General features: G+C 55.2%; 4 protein-coding genes across 7 annotated transcripts; 1 reads left to right on the top strand and 3 right to left on the bottom strand.

Moving 5' to 3' along the window:
* Positions 1-211: 211 nt before the first annotated feature.
* Positions 212-4,194, bottom strand: RING1 (ring finger protein 1). Its single transcript, XM_004389799.2, has 6 exons — positions 4,054-4,194; positions 2,835-2,995; positions 2,495-2,710; positions 1,369-1,758; positions 914-1,187; positions 212-631 (listed from the first exon to the last, which is right to left on the bottom strand). The coding sequence occupies exons 1-6, from the start codon at positions 4,129-4,131 to the stop codon at positions 530-532; spliced, it is 1,221 nt and encodes a 406-aa protein (XP_004389856.1). The 5' UTR covers positions 4,132-4,194; the 3' UTR covers positions 212-529.
* Positions 4,195-6,167: 1,973 nt separating this feature from the next.
* On the bottom strand, positions 6,168-8,354 carry HSD17B8 (hydroxysteroid 17-beta dehydrogenase 8). Of its 2 annotated transcripts, XM_004389798.3 has the most exons (9): positions 8,264-8,354; positions 7,862-8,079; positions 7,646-7,762; positions 7,444-7,536; positions 7,258-7,343; positions 7,060-7,144; positions 6,810-6,852; positions 6,543-6,617; positions 6,168-6,352 (listed from the first exon to the last, which is right to left on the bottom strand). In XM_004389798.3, exons 1-9 carry the CDS (start codon positions 8,307-8,309, stop codon positions 6,336-6,338), a joined length of 780 nt encoding a protein of 259 aa, XP_004389855.1. In that variant the 5' UTR covers positions 8,310-8,354; the 3' UTR covers positions 6,168-6,335. The 2 variants fall into 2 exon arrangements, with proteins under 2 accessions (XP_004389855.1, XP_023580563.1); XM_023724795.1 differs by lacking the exon at positions 6,168-6,352 and having other exon boundaries at positions 6,431-6,617.
* A 184-nt stretch (positions 8,355-8,538) lies between these two features.
* Positions 8,539-12,375, bottom strand: SLC39A7 (solute carrier family 39 member 7). Of its 2 annotated transcripts, XM_004389797.2 has the most exons (8): positions 12,086-12,375; positions 11,362-11,776; positions 11,104-11,272; positions 10,889-10,942; positions 10,596-10,748; positions 10,305-10,445; positions 9,896-10,092; positions 8,539-9,450 (listed from the first exon to the last, which is right to left on the bottom strand). In XM_004389797.2, the coding sequence occupies exons 2-8, from the start codon at positions 11,773-11,775 to the stop codon at positions 9,178-9,180; spliced, it is 1,401 nt and encodes a 466-aa protein (XP_004389854.1). In that variant the 5' UTR covers position 11,776; positions 12,086-12,375; the 3' UTR covers positions 8,539-9,177. The 2 variants fall into 2 exon arrangements, with proteins under 2 accessions (XP_004389854.1, XP_004389853.1); XM_004389796.2 differs by having other exon boundaries at positions 11,362-12,375.
* Positions 12,376-12,384: 9 nt separating this feature from the next.
* RXRB (retinoid X receptor beta) lies at positions 12,385-19,146 on the top strand. Of its 2 annotated transcripts, none has more exons than XM_004389795.2 (10): positions 12,385-12,776; positions 13,480-13,727; positions 14,209-14,365; positions 14,730-14,909; positions 16,021-16,193; positions 16,595-16,724; positions 16,931-17,063; positions 17,184-17,275; positions 17,636-17,741; positions 17,870-19,146. In XM_004389795.2, the coding sequence occupies exons 1-10, from the start codon at positions 12,545-12,547 to the stop codon at positions 18,015-18,017; spliced, it is 1,599 nt and encodes a 532-aa protein (XP_004389852.1). In that variant the 5' UTR covers positions 12,385-12,544; the 3' UTR covers positions 18,018-19,146. The 2 variants fall into 2 exon arrangements, with proteins under 2 accessions (XP_004389852.1, XP_012414986.1); XM_012559532.2 differs by having other exon boundaries at positions 17,172-17,275.
* Positions 19,147-19,307: the final 161 nt, after the last annotated feature.

Genomic DNA, 19,307 nt, shown 5'->3' with positions numbered 1-19,307 from the left:
TAGCTTCATGGTTCATTACTCCCTATTTTCTTACCTATTTGCTAATTTGTAAGTTCTTAAAATGGGAATTAGACACTGTGAATAATCTCTGACATTTCCTCTCCATTTCCGAGGCTGATTCTACATGGTTTCTGGGCCTCCCTCCCAATTTTTTTTTTTTTCTTCTTCTTCTCATAGACACCCCTGATAAACAGAGACACAGAACTGCGGGTTTCAAAGAGGAAAAAAAGCAAATTTGTTGTTTTTGGAGAAGGGTGTGAAGGGGAGGGTTCTTCACCTTTCCAACATCTTGTACAGATGGGAGGTTGGGGGTCAATAGAAAAGGCAGTAGATGGGGGCGCATGCCCCACTCTGTACAATATAGAAGAATTTGATATAGATACTTTGTATAAAAGCCACTTGTCCTCATTTGTGTCCTTTTGCTGGTAGGCTGGGCTGGGGGGCACTGGGGGACAGGAAGAAGCTGGGGTGGCAGGCTGGGACACAGGACATCCTGTGGTCCCCATCCTCTGGCTGGCCCCTTGCAGGGTCACTTTGGATCCTTGGTGGGGGCATAGCAGAGCTCCAGTGGCCGGGACACTTTCCAGAACTTCTCATTCACCAGCTCCAGGGTCAGTGAGCCATTCAGCGTCTAGGGAAGGTGGGGGGGAAAGAGGGGCAGAGGGGAGAGTAAAGTTGGAGAAGAAAGACGGCAAAGGAAATGCGAGGCAGCAGATCACCAAGGGGAAAGAGAAAAATAAAAAGAGATGGAGAACAAAGCAGGAGAACACGGAGTGATGGGGGAGAAGAAAGAACAGAGAAGGGACATGGAAGATATAAAGATGGCTGGTGAGTCAGGAGATCAGGATCATGGTTCTGTGTGGCCACCTCCCCTCCTCTGCCCCCTTAAACCATTGCTCTCAGAGGCTCTCACCGTGAAAGCTCCGCCCCCGGGGGCGATGTAGATCGTGTACTGCTTCTCGCTGACACCCTCCAGACTGGGCAAGGCAGGCTCCTCAGGGCCATCACCACCTCCGGCACCCCCGCCCTCCCCACCACCCCCATCAGGTCCTCCAGCATCAGAGGCACCCCCTCCAGGCCCTCCTGGCTCCCCTGCCTCTTGCTGCTGCCTCCGCTCAAGGGCAATGCGCAGGGCCAAGTACTTGGAGAGATGGTCCACTGTGGCATTCCCAGTTGTCTTCACGTACCTGGAGTGGGAAAAGGAAATTTTAGGGCACTGGAAGCCTCAAGGAGGGAAAGAAGGTGGGGGATTTTCGAATAGGGCCTCTGGGTTAAGGTTTCTTTCTGGGCTTGTGGGAAGCTCACTTGTGGTGGAAGTCTATGTGATCTTTGGTTTCTATGTGTCTGGGGGAAGACAGGGCTCCTTACCTAGTCTGGCAGTATTCTCCCTTCTCCACGAGCAGTGGGTGGGGCCGGAACACAAGCTCGATTTCTCCACCTGGCTCCGGGGGACTTGGGGCCCCAGGAGGGCTTGGGGGCCCCAGGGTTCCCCCTCCCAGAGTTCCTCCCCGGTCACCAGAGTCTTCAGAACCAGCACCCCCACCCACCCCACCAGTGCCACCTCCCCCTGTCCCTACACTGCTCCCCCCTGCGCCCCCTCCACGGGGTCGCTTGGGAGCAGGGCCTGGGGCCGAGTCAGGGGCAGAGTCTGAGCTCACGTCCTCTCCATCCCCCTCTCCCTCCCCAGGCTCTCCTTCCCCCCCACTCATCGTTGTGGTCTGATCTGACCCAGGCATCGGCCGCCTCACACGCTGGGCCCTGTAGAAGCAAGTGGTTGAGATTAGAAAGCATGAAGAATAAGGGGTTTAGATTTCGAACTTCAGTGTGTTAAGAGATCAGGCAAGTCTTAATGATACCTAATACTTACTAAACACTAGCTACAGGCCAAACACCCTGCTAAGTGTTTTGCCCTGATCGTCTCATCCTATGAAGCAAGTAATTGATTATACTACATCTGTTACGTGGCTGGGAAAAGCGAGGCTTAAAGAGGTTAAGGAACTTGTTTAAGCTCATAGGACCTCACTTCTCAAAGTGTGGTCCAAGAAAGAGTAGCATCAGCATCACCTGGGAGCTTGCAACAACACAGAATCTTAGACCCAACTCCACACGTACTGACTCAGAATTTTCATTTTTACCAAGACCCTCAGGTTATTTGGAAACACATTAAAGTCTGAGAAATGCTGGCCTAGGAGATGATTTAATTCCCAGCAGTATGAATCAAGATTTTATGTTCAAAATCACTGCTGTTCTAACTTCTAGAGAGTCAGAAGGCAAAGCTATTTTCTTCTTATGAATAGTAGCACCAGTTGCTTACTAAGAAGCTGCAGTTTACATCCATGGCTTCCAGGCCTGACAGCCAGGCTGTAGTCAGCTCCTAGGAGGCTGAGGCTAAGGGTTATGGTTACTCGGCTGGCCAGCAGCAAAGCCAGTACAGCGAGTCTGACCCATGGACCTGTCCCACCAGTTCTGCTGCCCGCTCTCCCGGCCTCCATACCGGTGCATGGCCTGCATGCGCAGCCCCTCCTCGATGCTGGAGCTGAGTGCCTGCTGGTTGTGCAGGCGGCTGAGGCGGATGAGCACTCGGTCTTGGTGGGCCTCGTATTCCTCCCGGCTGGGATAGATCTTAGAGATCAGGGCGTCAAAGTTGGGGTCTGGCCGCAGGGACCGCTTGGATACAAGCTTTTTGCGACAGGTGGGGCACTCCTTGTTCCTGGGAGAAGAGAGGCCTGTGTGCTTAGTCACCAGGGCATTGAAGCCCAGGCTGAACCAGGACCTGTGAGAGAGCCTCCACTCTGTGACCTTTCACCTCATCTGAAACATGCCCCTCTTGTTACCCGCTCCTCAGGGCTGTGACGATGCAGTCGGAGCAGAAGCGGTGGAGGCACTCCTTGGTGGTCATCGTATTCTTCAGCATGTCCAGGCAGATGGGGCACATGAGTTCTGAGTGCAGCGACCGAGGAGAAACCGCAATCTCTGTGCCATCCATGATGGCTTCCTGGAGGCATCAGTGAGTGAAAAGGAGGTGGTGGACTGGGGTGGAGGGGAGGGAGAAGAGGCTACAGATACAAGTGGTCCCTAAAATAGGAGTTCTGAGAAATACAGTGAGATGGCAGAATTTGGGTGCCCTATGTTGGCTGCTTGAAGAAGGTGGGAATTCTGAGACAGAGAGGGACTACTGCCTTGGAGAAAACGGAGAACAGAAAGGATATGCATCCATTAATCAGGAGTAGGGACTTTGGAATATGAGGATCTGAGGTTTGAGGAGCCTGGGGGTGGGGGTAGGAGAGTGGCACAGATTTACGGTTTGAGAAAGACCTACCAAAATTTCTTTGAAGTGTGGTCCTGGTACCACCAATATTAGAATCCCCTAGGGTACTAGTTAAAAATGCAGATTCTGCGGTTCCATCCCAACTACTGAATCACAATGTTTGGGGGTGAGCTCTGGGAAGCTTCCTTTTTAATAAGCTCCCAGTTGCTCAGGAGTTGACTCTGACTCCTGGTGACCCCACGTGTGTCAGAGTAGAACTATGCTCCATAGGAATTTCATTGGCGGACTCCACGTGTGTTGGAGTAGAACTGTGCTCCATAGAGTTTTCACTGGCTGCCTTTTTGGAAGCAGATCCCACGCCTTTCTTCTGAGGCTCCTCTGGGTTGACCTGAACCTCCAACTTTTGGGTTAGCAGCTGACTGCGTTAACTGTTCACGCAGTGACTCCAAACAAATTCCTAAGGTGAGCCTTATATGCACTGACCTAAGACACCGAACTGAGGAAGGAGGGAAGGTCATTTCTGTGTCTGCTTACTATCTTTCAAATACAGGTTGTAATACTTCTTCTACTTCCCCGGCTGGACTGTTTTGAGAATTAAATGAGAAAATAAATATAAACGTGCTTTAAAAAGATTAAGATGATTCAAAGGTAGGGCTAGATAGTCTGTGAAATCAGCAGGTTTGGCAGAATGGAGCAAAGAATGAAAAAGAGGCCGTGTGATGGGGGTCTGTGGAGTGAGGGGTTTGGGAGGAGGGGGCAAGCTGTAAGGGAAGATCCCTCGTCACCTGCGGGGTCCGGTGCAGCTCATATAGGCTCAGTTCCCACGTTTTGCTGGCATTCTGGGCATTCGCCGGCGTCGTCATGGTGACGAGGCACAGACCTTCCCACCAGGGCCCCGCTGCAGAGGAGGAGGAGGAGGAGGAGGAGGAGGAGGAGCAGGAGGAGGAGAGGAAGGCTGGGGGGAAAGGAGGAGGGGGTGTTAGGAGGCCGCCTCTCGCGCAGACCCCGCCCCTCCAGAGGCTCCCCCTCCGCCCCAAGCCGGCGCGGCTCCTCACCCGGCTCCAGCTGTCGGCGCCCCGGCTGCCGCAGCGCCTCTCTCTGGGCCTGGACTGCGGGCCGAGTTCGCTCAGTCTGCAGCCCCTGCTCAGACAGCAGCTCCCGCCGCCGCTGCCGCCATGGCCCGGGCGCTGGGGCCCTACGTCACTTCCGCCTGCCCCTCCACTCCCCCGACCCGGGCGGCTGAAACGTCACCCGCCGTTCGGGGCGCGGGTGGGACGCGACGTGGACGCTGGTGTTCCTCCGCCCACGAGACACTCCCGCCTCCCGGGAGGAGCCGGGGTCCCCGGAGTCCCGCACCACGTGGGGGCCACGGTCCCGCCGCTGATCCAGCACAGTCGCGCAAAGTGCCCCCAGTCTTAGCCGCGGTTCCTTTCCTGATTCCCCCACCCCGGGGCCTCCGCCCCGGAGGGCGGGGCCTGGGTAGCCCGGACCCCGGGAGGGGACGGAGGGCTCGGGAAAGGGGCCGCCTCCCCCACTCTGCGTCCCCTAGGCGGCCCCGGGGAATCCCACCCCTCCCCAATTTCTCCATAACCCCAGCCTGGGATGCTGGGGAAAACAGCTGCAAAAAATCTTTTGCCGCTTCAGCTCTCCAGTCCTGCGAGCGCAACTAAGTCCCGAGGTGTCCAGGATTCCCCTTACCACCCTAGGGACTTGCTCCACCCTTCGCTTTGGCTCTCCCTAGACCCTTCAACCCGCTCTCCCCCTCGAGGTTTGGGGGCGGCGGCTCGGGACGTCCAGACTCAACTCTCGGCCGGAGCCAAAGACTCGAGAATTGCGTTTGGACAATCAAGAGCCGCGGCCCGAGGCACGGGAGCAATGGGGCAATGCAGACACCACGCGGAAGCAGGGACACACACACGCACACGCACACGCACACACACACACACACACACACACGATGCCCCCCCCCCAAGATGGGGCCCCTATCGGGAGGGGGTGTGCGCGTGTGGTGGTGGTGGAGGGGCATAAGGGGCGGAATGTCTGCAGTGGGAAGTGAGCAGAAGCCTCCTCCAAAACTCTCAAGGAAAAGGACTGGGACGAAAGAGAGGAGGACGGGGCAGAGCAATCCCCATTGAGGGCTGGGGAAGAGGGGGATAAGGGAGAGACCTTCATGGGCCTCCTGTACCCCGCCCCAGCCTGAGCTGGAGCTCCGGACTTGGGCTGCGGCTACCGGGGGTGGCCTGTCTCTGGAATAGGGTAGCCTTGGGTCCCATCCCCCCACTTCCCAGGTTCCCCCCTACTTCCCTGTCCTCTGCTGTCCGTGGCCAGTCCTTATGTGGGCTCCAGAGTCGATTAGCGCCGACCCCCTCCCCTTCCTCCTCCTCCTTGCAGCCCCCTCCCTTCTGCTCTCCTCCAGTTCCTTTCATCGTCTGGTCCATTCCCCTAATCCTGGCCCCCTCCCCTAATCCCCCCCCATCCGACCCCAAGCCGGCTGCAGCTATTGTAAGGTGAAGAGAAAGGGGAGGGGGGGACTCAGAGAAAGGAGAAGGGTGGGGGAGGGCCACCTGTTCCAAGACCCCCTCCCAAGGCCAGACTGGACACTGGGATGGGGCCACGAACAAATCACCCTTGGGGACCGTAAGGACCCAGGGAGTTGGGGTGGGGGGCTGAGGCTGCAGGACCAGTGGAAGGGGGTGGGGCAGAGACCCCTCCCTCCAAAAAGACCCAGAGTGTCACACATACACAGTGACACACACTCTCTCCTCTCACACCCGGCGGCGGGGGTTGCCCTGGGAGACCAGGCAGTGAAAGGGAACAATCCTTCGGGAAAGGGAAAGGAGGGGGGAGGTGGGGAAGGGTCTGAGGGCTTGGGCACAAGAAAAACTGGATGTGGCAGGGAAGAGGATTTGGAATTTATTAGGGTCACAAGCACCCCTGCCTCCCATATTCAGCATTCCGGAGCCATACACTGCCACCCCTTTTGTAGCCTGGGAACTTAGAGTCCTCATCCACAAGAGGCCAGACAGGGTGGTGGGGGAGTGAGCAGAGTCCAGGGTCCTTGAGGCAGTTACATGAAAAGACCTCCTGGGAGGAAAAGAAACAGTTGGGTAGCTGAAAGAGTGGTGAGATGAATGGGCTGGGGGTGCCCACTTTTCTCCCTGGCCTGCAGGAAACTCAGCCCTTCTCCCAGTGGCTCCAGATTCTCCCAGTTTGCTTTCTCATCTCCTCTGGGTTCCACTTCTCTGCCCTTTCCCTCCCCACTCCAGCCTCATACCAGTGACTTCCACTGAGGCCCCTGTGATGTAGCCACTGTCTTCAGATGCCAAGAATGCGACCACATCTGCCACATCTATGGGAACGGTGGGGAGAGGACAGAATCCTGCTCACCCCCATGGACCCAAACAGCCATCATCTCCCACCCAAAACGCCTCCTCCCCTAACACACACACGCTCCAACCACTAATCCTGGTGAGGCCCTCTCACAGATACCACAAACCTCGGGGTCTTTTCATTCAGGCCCCTCTCCCCACTCAGTGCTCACCCTCAGGGTCCCCCATGTGTCCCATCGGGATCATTCCAGTCACCTGTAATGAAACGCTCATATGTGGATTAAAGTTTGTTTTATGGATCTTTTTGTCCACTGAGTTGAAGTCTGCGGCCCTTCTTTCTTTTGTCATTCATCCCTCTGTACATTTATTGAGCACCTACGATTTGCCAGGCTCTGTGCTCAGCATTTTCTCTCTGAAGTCCAGAGAAGTTGTGTCTGAATGATTCTGCCCACAGCCTCCTACCTTGTCCAGCACTTTCTGTGGCATTTTCTGTGTCATGGGTGTTGCAATGAACCCTGGGAGGACAGAGTTACAGCGAATCCCATGTCTGTGGAGGGAGAGTGGGTGCTGATTCTGGAGGGGACTGCACACTGATCCCCTCCCTCAGACCCCCTACATGCCTCAGCAAAGGCCCCCAGCAACCTCAGGGGTCTGACCAACCGTCCAAGCTCCCGGGCTATTGTCTGGGTCAGCCCAATCACTCCGGCCTTGGAGGCAGCATAGTTTGTTTGTCCTACATTGCCCACCTATAGGCGAGTCAGAGAGGTGAGACGAGTCATTAGTTCCAAGGATGGGGTCTCCTCTCTACACCCACTTGGCTGGCCGACCTCCTCAAATTTGCCTGACCTTTCCTACGATGCTACTGATGTTGATGATGGAGCCGTGACAACCATTGGACACCAGGGCTTGGGCTGCAGCCTGAGTAACTAGAAAAATGCCCTAACAGGGGAGGGTAACAAGGCAGAAACGATCAGCTAGGGTGACAACCCTCTTCCAACTCCCTCCCCAGGCTGGGGAGGCCAGACGTCACAGGTTCAGAGGTCACCACCTTGAGGTTGACAGCTATGACTTTGTCCCAGTCATCCTCAGACATGTGAAGCAGGAACTCATCCCGGGTGATGCCCGCACAGGACACAACGACAGATGGCGGCCGAGAAAGGCGGGCCTATGGGAGGGGGAGGTTACACACCAAAAAAACTACAAAGATCCGGGCTGTGGAGGCAGTGTCAGTACTTTAAAGAAGGCGAGGTCGCTTCGCGTTCACCTGCACTTGTTCCAGCAGGCGCCTAGCGGCCCCAGCCTCAGACACGTCCGTTTGGAAGGCAGCGTGGGCCCCGCGAGGCGCCCCCTCTTCGCTTCCCGGCCCTCCCAGCAGCCGCACTGTCTTCTCTGCCGCTGCCCCGTCTAGGTCGCAGGCGGCCACCGCTGCTCCCTCTCTGGCCAGGCGCACGCTAATCGCCCGGCCGATGCCACTGCCCGCACCTGGGATGGGAGAGAAAACGCCGGGGGCAGGGGGAAAGAAGTGGACAGAGATCAGAAGTCACCGGGCGCAATGTTAGTAAAATTTGGACAACGGACCAGAGGTCACAGCGGCCGCGTGGCCCGAGGACACGCCCCCTGACATCACTCGGGAACCCCAACCCGCCTCGGGAGAACACCCCTCAACCTGTGACCAGGGCCAGCGCGGAGCCGAGCCGGAGCTGAGACGCCATGGTGGGGTGCGGGAAAGCAGGCAATACAGCACCGAGCCAATCCCAGCGCAGAGAGGGCGTGGCGAGATCAAAGCCGGAGCCAGTAACAGCGGCGCTAGCTTTAAGCCATCTGCGGCCACCAGCGCGCGGACTTCCCACTGCTCGGGGGGCATGGCTATACTGCACCGACCACGGGTCTGGGTAGGGGGAGACAAGGACTTCTCACCCCCCAAAAAACAAAGACTGCAAGTGGGGCGGAAGATCCAAGGACTTTATTTCCGGTCACCACCCCTCCCCCTCGATTCAAACAGTGATACAAAAAATAGAAACAAAAAAATCAGGCCATGAGATTAGCAACTAACTCTCTTGCCCCCTCCCACCTACCCACCCACCCCTCCTAATCACTCCCAAATCAGGGCACACGATTGATGTTTAATTGATGTGTATCTCTGACTTCTGCTGCCTTCTCTGTCCAAGGTCTTTTCTGAAGCCTCCATCAACAGGTGGAAATAAGGGAGGTGGACCCTGGAGAAGCCTATGTGTGGCAGCTTGGTCCTCTGAGAACAGGTGGGTAGGGGACACTGGGTAGGCTGCCATCATCCTACTCCCTTCCAGCCATCTTCATAGCCCCATTTAGCCCCACAAGCCCAACAACACGGTCAGCTGGTGCCCAACACTATGGTCCCTCTGGTCTCTCATTCTCACCTGTATAGCCCCTATAAGACTGCCAAACCTTGATGGTCTTAGTGCCAAAGTCACCACTCCCGTAGGCTACAACTCTTTCCTTTGGCAGATGTCCCTGGCCAGGGCCCCCAACTTTCACAGACCGCTAATCTGGAATGAGGGGCTGGGGGCTTCAGGCAGGGGTGGGGATGATTTATCCCACCTCTCACTCGAGGTGGGCAATCAGAACCATCATGACAACTCCCCCTAGCAGCCCCAGCACCTCCAGAAGTGACTGCAGTGGTGATGCCTCCCTCAACAGCTCAGGCAACACAGACACAGTTGCCACATAGATGAAGCCACCTGCAGTGAATGGCAGCACCCAGCCAGGACCTGTACTGCCTGAGACTTCACTGCCCATTGCTCCTCCTTCAGTTAGAAGGGCACAGGCTGTGCCTGCCAGTGCCCCTATTGCTGTCACCAGCTGTAGACGCATCGCCTGATGGGTAGAAAAGAGACAGGCATTAGCCAACAGTGAAAGAACATCAGTGCTTTAGCCGTGGTTGGTGGGGTATGGGTATACGTGGGTACGGTCTATGTCCTTGGAAACTAAGGCAAAAAGAGGGTGGTTTAGAATAGACATTTTCTGGAAAATCTTGGAGATCAGAGGTTAGAACAGTGATTCTTTCCACAGACATTCCAATTCAGTAGATCAGGGTAGTGAGATGGGGTGAACATAAAGCATTCAGTTTATGGACTACATTTTAAGAAATACTGAGCTATAGGACAAAGAAACAGAATTTCTTCTCCCTCGTTTCTAGAAGATTCATTGTCAATGATAGTACAACTTGTCTGAAACTAATGAGAGGCAGTCTTGAGTTTGGGGTGGGTAAGCAGGGATACAGGGCTTCAGACAATCACGTTTGGTGCCAATCAACACCAACCTGCTTTTTGCTGCAGCCAGACTGGACCAAGATGGCAAAGTCCCCAACTTCATGGGGCACTTCATGTAGTAAGACAGTCATTGTGGTCAGGATTCCCAGCCCCCGGCCTCCTCGAAATGAAGCACCGATCGCCAGACCATCCGTGAAGTTGTGTGCCAGGTCAGCAGCCAGATTCAGATATCCAGACACACGCAGGTCTTGGACAACAGAAGAGGAAGACGGAACCGTCAGAGGCATCCACCATCCTCAGTCCCAGCCATGGTCGGCCATTCTCACATGCCCTCTAAAAGACCACTTAATACCCAGGCCCTCAGTGTTTCTCAAACACCTGCTGTTAAACATAATACATATCCCATTTGCACTGATTCACAATGATGCCCATTGCCCCAGCTGATGCCCTGACCCTCACCTGAGCCTGCTGTTTCCTCTTCAGGGTTCTGTAGTCTGACTGGCCCATCTTTGGGCCCTGTGCTTCCTCCTTTCTTCTTCCGTGCCCCCCCTGTGTCCTTTTCTTCTTCCTGTGAATTCTGCTTCTCCTTTGAAGAATACTCTGAGGGAATAAAGTGGTTGGTAAGAATAGGGAACAGGAATCTCCTGACACATTGTCAAGAGAAAAGCCCCTCCCCCACCTAACAGCCATAAGACAAGGAGATACTGATGCAGGCAAGATGGCTCTCAGGAAAGTTTTTCTTGGGCTTACCCTGTCTTCCACGTACGTGACTTCCATGTGTGTGACCATGAGTGTGTCCATGTCCATGTCCTCCTTTCACATGTCTTACAAATTTCTCCACCACAAGAAAGGCGACAATTCCACTGAGGACCCACAGTCCCACAGACAGAATGGGGCCCTGGCCTACGAATGGAATCATTGAGACATTAAAGGAAAATACAAGGTTCAGATTCTTCCTCCTCAAGTACAGGAGGTGAAGATTAGGAAGGGACAAACCTTTCCCAGCCATCTCCCAACTCCATCCTTGTTTGCCCTTTCCTCACCACTGTGGGAGTGTCCATGTCCTGGCTGTTCCATGGCGTGGTGAGAATGAGGCTCTGGAGGAAAGAGGAAAAAAGCCAGATGAGGTAACAACCGACCCAAGAGGGTGTGTAGTTGGAGAATATTAGAAAAGTCAGAGATCACAGAGAGGAAATAACCCTTTTGCCCAAAGAGTGAACTATATTATGATTTGAGGTAGAAATCAGAGATCACTTACCCAGGGCATGAGGGATGAGGTGTAGAAAGGCATCTCCCAGAAGCCCCCCTGAAGCAAAGCTGAGCAAGATTTGGAGCAGAGAACGATGCCTGGGGGAGTTTGACTCCACAGGGATAAGGAAGAGGACGAAAAATGGAGCTGCAGAGATCAGCACTGTGGCCCCAAGTGCCTGGTGAGGGAGAGGCAGGGGTCAAATGGTGCGCGATTTCCTAACAATCCAGAACCGATCCCTCTCTCCCCCATCCCCTGGGGACTCACATAGGCCCAGAGAGTGACAGTGTCCAGGTCCTGCTTGATGCCTGGAGCCCCAGACTCCCCATAGCCTCCATGGCTATGCTCACGGTCATGTCCATGTCCTCTGTGGTAGAGGCTCTCATGGGAGTGGCCATGGCTATGGCCATGGTGCAAATCCTCATGTGAACGTCCATGGTCGTGACCGTGGGTATGCCCATGCCAGATGCTCTCGTGAGTGTGGCCATGGCCGTGGGCATGGCTGTGTCCATGGTGGAAATCCTCATGTGAATCCCCGTGGCTGTGCCCATGGAAGTCCTCGTGCAGGTCGTCGTGCAGGTCGCCATGACCCCCGTGTCCGGCCACCAGCAGCCTCAAGGCTGCCCAGGTCAGCAGTCCCACGGCCACCCAGTGGGGGGCCCCCAAGCTTCTGGCCATCATGCTGACCAGAGGGACAGAGACAGTAACTTCACTTGACTGTCAACTCTTTACCTACGCGGGATCCGCTTTACTCCGCTCGGACCCTGCGTACACTTCTAAGGACCATTTCATTCCATTCTGTCCCCACCCACATTGTTCCCAAGACTCCTTCTCTTTATGCCGAGCCCCCTCCCGGATGTAGGGCCCCTGGGACGCCGCTCTAGGCTTTGATCAGCCACATTATGGACTCTCTGGGCCCTCGTCTCTATGATCTACTAGGCGGGGAAAAAGGCCCCGAAAGAACGGTAGGGAAAAAGCAGGGAATTCTCACCGGCTCCGGGATCCTCTCCTTTCCCGGTTTGCTTGGACGTGGCACTCCCGCCTTTAGCTCCCGCGAGAACAGGAAATTCCGTTCTACCTACGTCCCAATACCTTTACCAAGATGACGGCACTCCCGTAGCGGCGAAGCCACCCCGCCCTGGTGAGCATGCGCGAGTGTGGAGGTTATTTGAGGAGAGGCTGGCAAGGCTGGCTAACAGGACTGAGGAGACCGCCTCCTCCGTTTCCAACTAGACGAGGGGGCAGGAACTAGCGCAGAGACTTCCCGTCTATACCAAGATGGCTGCCAGATCGGCGCTGTCATTTTGGTACAGAGCAGAGCGAAGCGCTTAATTCGACCCGGTCAGGCCGAGAGTCTTTTTCTCTGGGCCTTCTCGTGCTCGCTAGTCCCCCGATCAATCCTTGGGAATTCCTGGCGCCTCTCCGGTATCCCTGTACTCAACCAGGAATCATGTCTTGGGCTGCTCGCCCGCCCTTCCTCCCCCAGCGGCATGCCGCAGGGCAGTGTGGGCCGGTGGGGGTGCGAAAAGAGATGCATTGTGGGGTCGCGTCCCGGTGGCGGCGGCGACGGCCCTGGCTGGATCCCGCGGCGGCGGCGGCGGCGGCGGCAGCCGGAGAACAACAAACCCCGGAGCCGGAACCGGGGGAGGCTGGACGGGACGGGATGGGCGACAGCGGGCGGGGTGAGTGTCCTAGCGGGCGGGTGGGCAGGCGAGCGAGTGGCCGCGTTATCTGCAACCCCTCCCCCCACACCCGTCCCCGGCGCTCTTTCCCTTGCGCTCCCGCCCCCTTGTTTGTAAACACGCGTCCTCTCTCTCCCGAGGGCCTTAGCGCCCTCCCCCCCGGGGCGGGGCGCGGCGGGGGAGCTTCCGCCCTCCTAGCCTTGTCGGTTTGAGGCCCTGCAGTTTGGAAGTCCCTGGTGTAGGAAGGATGCGGAATCCCCACAAGTTTGAGGGTTCTGGACGTGTGAAGGCGGTTCCCGTGTGTTGGGAGGGGTCTCTTCCGCCTTTCTTCTTCACCTGCACGATCTGGCTACTGGCTATAAAATGGGAACGGAGGGGCTGGTTGTTCCACCCCACGTGCTGCCCTACCCACAAGAGACAGTCTAGCTTGGGGTGACCCGGTAGTCACCCAAATGCCTTGTTTGGAATTTTGCCTCACCTAAGTTATGCTCATCTCCTTTGTCAACTTTCCCCCACCACAATTAGGAGTTAAAGTGTTTGACAGCAGGGTGTCTCTGGACTTGGTGATTAGTGGGACTGGGTGGAACGGGGTGCAGCAGGGGATTAGAGAATTAAAGCTTCCAGTTGGATGAACAAAGACTCATTTTTTCTTTTTGTCTCTTCTGTCTCTGTGCGTCTTTGCCTGTATGTACTCCTTCCTCAGACTCTCGAAGCCCAGACAGCTCCTCCCCAAATCCCCTTTCCCACGGAGCCCCTCCCCCTTCTCCTCCTGGGCCACCCCTGCCCCCTTCAGCAGCCGCATCCCTTGGAGGCACTGGGGCTCCGCCCCCACCCCCACTGCCACCACCTCCACTGGGCTCCCCCTTCCCGGTCATCAGCTCTTCCATGGGGTCCCCTGGTCTGCCCCCTCCAGCTCCCCCAGGATTCTCCGGGCCTGTCAGCAGCCCCCAGGTGAGAGGTCATGACCTGCTTACTGCCTCTCTACTTTCATATTCTTGTGATCTCTGATTATTGTGTGAACTTTCTATGGCCCACTGACCTTCTAGTTCTCTAATCCTCCTAGGTCTGTGGTTCTTGTGAGACCCCCCCCCCTTCCCCTTCCTGAGGTGACAGATCTTTCAGTGCATGCTTCCTCCCCAGCCCTGTAAGAGGACCCTGGCATTCTTGATATCCCTTTCATCTGTCAGTGATTTTCTGCCCTCTTAGTCCTGTCCTTCCAAGATATGTATCCCTCAGGGCCACTGTGTTGCACAGTTTTAGGGAACACTGTTTATGTCTATTCTCTTTGGGATTGTGCTCCAAGAGTGACCCTCCCATAGACCGCAGTGTAAACAGTGCCCTCTGGAATGTGCAGTGCAGGCCCTACCCATCACCTATGAAAGTCTCCTTCCCAATGAGTTTCCCTGTGACTTCCCTATTTCCCTCATCCCAGATTAACTCAACAGTGTCGCTCCCTGGGGGTGGGTCTGGCCCCCCTGAAGATGTGAAGCCACCAGTCTTAGGGGTTCGGGGCCTGCACTGTCCACCCCCTCCAGGTGGCCCTGGGGCTGGCAAACGTCTGTGTGCAATCTGCGGGGACAGAAGCTCAGGTATGGGGCTCAGAGGACCAGCAGAGAGAAGGAAAGAGAGAGTCTGGGCCACTTCCCATCGCCTGTGGGATTCCCAGGGGCTATGAGATCAGGTCGGAGTAAGTGAGCTGAGGAAGGCCTGGTGAGAGCTAAAGAACCTGAAGCTAAAATGTGGGATGGGGCGTGGGAGGGAAGAGAGCTAGGACAGGGTTTCTGAGCAGTGAGGGAGAATGGAACTGGATCATCCCTCACCTGGTTCCCCATCTCTGTTTGGCAAATATAGGGTGGACTTAAACTAAGCTTTGCCTGGGGAGGTTGGCAAGAGATCTGAAGATGAGATGTTCTCCATGCAGTGTTCTTATTGCTATCTCCCTCTCCCCGGTAGGCAAACACTATGGGGTGTACAGCTGTGAGGGTTGCAAGGGCTTCTTCAAGCGCACCATCCGTAAGGACCTGACCTACTCGTGCCGGGACAACAAGGACTGCACAGTGGACAAGCGCCAGCGGAACCGCTGTCAGTACTGCCGCTATCAGAAGTGCCTGGCCACAGGCATGAAGAGGGAGGGTAAGGGGCTGACCCCATCCAGGCTTCCCAGCCCATAGGCCCTTACTTTCTCACCCCACCCTGTGGGAGAGGAGGAGGTAGAGGGAAGATTGAAGAAAACCACAGACCATTTACCTCTCGGGAAGGCTGGACTGTTCTCTCTCTCCTCCAGAGGGCGATATTTGATTTCTTGCTCCCCTCCTCATGAGCTCTTCTCCCTGGTACCTTGATCTGGTCTCTCTAGTTTCCTTCTTAATGGTTCTGCCTCCCTGGCCAGTTCCTGTGACCCCTCCCTACTTTGGTCCTATGGTGGGATAAGTCTTCTTTTCCTATGATGGGACTCTTTCTCTTCCTTCCTCTAACCAGAATAGTCTCTTCACTTTTTGATCTGTGCTCCCTCTCTGGTCTCTGTCTCCCTGTTACCTACAGTCTCTCCTCTAATCTCTGGGCCTCTATCCTCTTAGGCTACAGACATTACTGAAGATCCTCGGGGCTTGCTTTTCCTGTGTCTTGTCTTCTAAAGTCTGACTCATGGAATTCTAAAAGAGATACTTTAGAGAGTGTCTTTTTCAAATATCATATTAGAGAAGATAAGCATGAGGCCTGGCAGGTAAAGTGACTTTCCCAAGGCCACGCAACAAAAGAGTGGCAGGGCTGGGATCAGAGTTCACATCTCTGAAAGGCCAGGCCAGCACTCCTTTTACGGCCTCTTGAGTCAGAAGAGCATAAGATTTGTAGTCAAGCAGACTTACGTGAACTTGGGCAAGTTATTTAACTTCTCCAAGCCCCAGATTCTTCATCTTTAAAATGGGAGCAATAGTTCACAGGGTCGGTGTAATGATTGAGCGAATATTAGAAGTGCTTGGCCCATTTCTGAGCACGTTGATAGGCTCTTCGTTTAAATGCTCGCTTTACTTTTCTCCCTAATTCCTTTACTCTCCTCTCCTTTTCTTTTCTTGACTCGTTTATCTCCCCTTGCTTCCAGACTGTCCCCAGTCCACCATTTCTAGTGACTTCCCCAATTTCTGTAAATATCTCCTAAAGACTATAAGACCGTGATAAGGTCCTAAAGGACATTTTTAAACCCTCATGACTGGCTGCTGACTGTCCACTTTTTCTTCCTCCCTCTCAGCGGTACAGGAGGAGCGTCAGCGGGGGAAAGACAAGGATGGGGATGGGGAGGGGGCTGGGGGAGCCCCTGAGGAGATGCCTGTGGACAGGATCCTGGAAGCAGAGCTTGCCGTGGAACAGAAGAGTGACCAGGGCGTCGAGGGTCCTGGGGGAACCGGGGGTAGCGGCAGCAGCGTGAGTGATGGGGTCAATTCACTCTCCTTCCTGATGGGGGAGGTTTGGGGAGGGAGTTTAGGTCTTTTCTATCACCCCTGCTCCTTTTCCACCTCCTCCCTCTCCCTCGCAACCCTCCTAACTCTGCCTGGGACTGGAAGTGTTGCCAGACATCTGAGGTGGGTGTGATAGCTCCCTCTGTCCTACCCCCAAAACAACCAACTGGCAGAACCACAGGCAAGTCCCAAATAAATGATTGCTTACATGAATACTGGAAGAGAAGCTCAGTTCACAGGGATTGGTTCAGATGAGACTTAAAGGAAGACTGCTGTATAAGGAGGGGATGTCAGAATGCTCTTACATTGGTGGCTCTCTGTGTATCTCCAAATCTTCCATAACTCTTATCGTCCTGTCTCCTGTAGCCGAATGACCCTGTGACTAACATCTGTCAGGCAGCTGACAAACAGCTCTTCACGCTCGTTGAGTGGGCGAAGAGGATTCCCCACTTTTCCTCCTTGCCTCTGGATGACCAGGTCATTTTGCTACGGGCAGGTCAGTGACCTTGGATCCCTTTGACTTCTTGACACTTGCCACCTCCTTGACGTCCTGATTGTCAGTGACCCCAGTGGCCTTACCTTGTATACTCAGGGAGCCCTGCTGATTGACCTTGCCACCTCTTCTCATCTTCTCTTCCACTGATCTGTTTTGAATTTCATGGCCTGATCTCTGGCTCCTGCCCCTTGCTGCCCCTCACCCAGGGTGGAATGAGCTCCTCATTGCCTCCTTCTCGCACCGATCCATTGATGTCCGAGATGGCATCCTCCTCGCCACAGGTCTTCACGTGCATCGCAACTCGGCCCATTCCGCAGGCGTAGGAGCCATCTTTGATCGGTCAGTGGCCCTCGGCTGGGCTGGCCTGGCCTGAGGGAAGAAGGGGTGTGGCTATAGGCTGGTCCGTGTCCAAGGCTGGCTGAGCTGTGACCTTTGAGTGACCTGCAGGTCCCTCTCCAGGGTGCTGACAGAGCTAGTGTCCAAAATGCGTGACATGAGGATGGACAAGACAGAGCTTGGCTGCCTGAGGGCAATCATTCTGTTCAATCCAGGTAAGAGGAAGATTACCCCTGTCTTTCAAGATCAAAGCAACCTTGGAGCCTCCTCTTCTCCAGAGACTCCTAAATTACCCAGCTATCCCCCCCTCAGTAAGACCCTCAACCTGGAAATCTCCCCACTGACCATGAAAAGTGTACATCCACTGATCCATTCCTTTCCAGCCCCATTCCACAAACCCAATGGGCCCCCTTCTGTTGAGCATCTAAGAGACTTGAAGCCCTGCTTCCTTTGACAAGCATCTGGTGAAGGGCAAGTAGGTGGGGCCCAGAAGAGGAGATCTGTTGGTCACATATACGTGTCTGACCTGATTTGATTTGTCTTCCTCCTTCCTCCTCTCTTCGCTGCCATCCCAGATGCCAAGGGCCTCTCCAACCCCAGCGAGGTGGAGGTCCTGCGGGAGAAAGTGTATGCATCACTGGAGACGTACTGCAAACAGAAGTACCCTGAGCAGCAGGGACGGTGAGATGGGGCTGTAGGGCTGAGGGATTGTGGGAACTGAGGCTCCCATGGAGTTGGGGTTACCATGATGGTGTATTCAGGGCCCATGGGGTTCCAGCTCTCATCCCCTTCTCCCACCCCCACCTCAGGTTTGCCAAGCTGCTGCTACGTCTTCCTGCTCTACGGTCCATCGGCCTCAAGTGTCTAGAGCATCTGTTTTTCTTCAAGCTCATTGGTGATACCCCCATTGACACCTTCCTCATGGAGATGCTTGAGGCTCCGCACCAACTGGCCTGAGCCTGAACCTAGATGTGGTGCTCTTCACGCTTGAGGAGTGTACATCTCAGAGAGACTCCAAGACCTGGGGCAGGGTGGGAGGGGCCAAGTTCCCAGACCCTTGGTAGGGTGAGGAGTGCAGGGCCAGAGCTGAGACCTTCAAGGGGGTCCATAACCACCACCACCCCCTGCCAGCCCAGGAGTTTTCTTAATATCTCAAGTCAGAGGGGACTCCCATCTCCCTGCAGTGGCCTTGAGTCTCTGGATTTGTCGAGGTCTCCCATCATTTGGGGTGATTTCCCACCACCTGCCTGGAATGGTCTCCTTTCCCCAGCACAAAGCACTGGCTCTGCTCCCAGGATTTTGCTCCCTTTCTCATCTTGCCTCATTTATTTCCTCATTAGAAGAGTGGAAATGGGGAGCTCCCCCAGAGATGGATGTTGGGGGGCAGGCCCCCCAAACAGATGGACATGAGAGTGGGACTCTGACAGGCCTTCCTCTTCCCAAGCCTGGCAGCTGGGGTCACTTTGGAAGAGGGAGGGGGTCCTGTGACTGACTCCTGTCTAGAGTCTCGTTTTGTTCTCACCTCTTGCAGTCAGACTGAAAAATAAGGTGGTGGTGGTTAAGAGCCCCTGGGGATGTAGGAGGCAACTTAACTATTTTTAATTTCCTGTGAGGATAGAGACTTGCAGTTAGACTCAAAGAAGTACTGTACTTCCTCAGTTTGACTAAGAAATGCCGGTCGGTGGGTTGAGGTGGGTGTTTGGGAAAGGCAGGGCCCTGAGATGGTCTGTCCCTGGGGCTCTCCAAGCACTGGCCTTCCCAACCATGCCTACCCCCCACCCCCCATCCCTTCCTAACTCAGGAGAAGGGGCCTGGGCTGCAATGGCCTTAGATGGGGCAGGGAGGGCAGGGGACTGTTTGGTGAGTGTAATCCTCAGGCCTTTCCCTTCACAGCTACCCCCAGCCCTGGTCACACGGTGTAGGATGGGGACACAGGACCCTGGTCTGAGAGTTGAGGAGAGGTGGTCAGCCTATGGAGATGGGGTGCTGGGGCTGCATGATTTTTGCCCTGCAGCTCTTCTCTTTGGGTTTCCTTTCTCCTCTCACTCACACATAAAATCGCTTTCAAATTAAAATCGCTGCTTTTCTGGACCGCGGTGACTGTGTATGGGGGTGGGGCGCAGCACCGCATTGGCCTGGGTGTGGGGGGGTATCCGGTAGGGAGCTCCGGATGCGTTCTCCTGACGCTGCCGCCGAGGTTCCCTGGGGCCCGAGAGGCAGGCACAGGGTGGGGGAGACAAGGCGCGC

Source organism: Trichechus manatus, unplaced genomic scaffold (assembly GCF_000243295.1).
Source record: "Trichechus manatus latirostris isolate Lorelei unplaced genomic scaffold, TriManLat1.0 scaffold00261, whole genome shotgun sequence".
Lineage (NCBI taxonomy): Eukaryota > Metazoa > Chordata > Mammalia > Sirenia > Trichechidae > Trichechus > Trichechus manatus.
Note: the sequence above shows the minus strand (reverse complement) of the source record. Positions and strands in the feature narration are given on the sequence as shown.

What these genes read in the sequence shown, in the direction of transcription:
- RING1 (XM_004389799.2), bottom strand. Translation starts at nt 4,131, where the DNA reads ATGACGACGCCGGCGAATGCCCAGAATGCCAGCAAAACGTGGGAACTG. An exon ending in AGCTGCACCGGACCCCGCAG is followed by an intron (nt 2,996 to 4,053) that starts GTGACGAGGGAT and finishes TGATGCCTCCAG; the next exon opens with GAAGCCATCATGGATGGCAC. An exon ending in GTCACAGCCCTGAGGAGCGG is followed by an intron (nt 2,711 to 2,834) that starts GTAACAAGAGGG and finishes CTCTTCTCCCAG; the next exon opens with GAACAAGGAGTGCCCCACCT.
- RXRB (XM_012559532.2), top strand. Translation starts at nt 12,545, where the DNA reads ATGTCTTGGGCTGCTCGCCCGCCCTTCCTCCCCCAGCGGCATGCCGCA. An exon ending in CCGGGGGTAGCGGCAGCAGC is followed by an intron (nt 16,194 to 16,594) that starts GTGAGTGATGGG and finishes TGTCTCCTGTAG; the next exon opens with CCGAATGACCCTGTGACTAA. An exon ending in AATCATTCTGTTCAATCCAG is followed by an intron (nt 17,276 to 17,635) that starts GTAAGAGGAAGA and finishes CTGCCATCCCAG; the next exon opens with ATGCCAAGGGCCTCTCCAAC.
- HSD17B8 (XM_023724795.1), bottom strand. Translation starts at nt 8,309, where the DNA reads ATGGCGTCTCAGCTCCGGCTCGGCTCCGCGCTGGCCCTGGTCACAG. An exon ending in GCCTGCTGGAACAAGTGCAG is followed by an intron (nt 7,763 to 7,861) that starts GTGAACGCGAAG and finishes CCCCTCCCATAG; the next exon opens with GCCCGCCTTTCTCGGCCGCC. An exon ending in ACACATGGGGGACCCTGAGG is followed by an intron (nt 6,618 to 6,809) that starts GTGAGCACTGAG and finishes CCGTTCCCATAG; the next exon opens with ATGTGGCAGATGTGGTCGCA.
- SLC39A7 (XM_004389796.2), bottom strand. Translation starts at nt 11,775, where the DNA reads ATGATGGCCAGAAGCTTGGGGGCCCCCCACTGGGTGGCCGTGGGACTG. An exon ending in CCTCATCCCTCATGCCCTGG is followed by an intron (nt 10,943 to 11,103) that starts GTAAGTGATCTC and finishes TCTTTCCTCCAG; the next exon opens with AGCCTCATTCTCACCACGCC. An exon ending in TCACGTACGTGGAAGACAGG is followed by an intron (nt 10,446 to 10,595) that starts GTAAGCCCAAGA and finishes TTATTCCCTCAG; the next exon opens with AGTATTCTTCAAAGGAGAAG.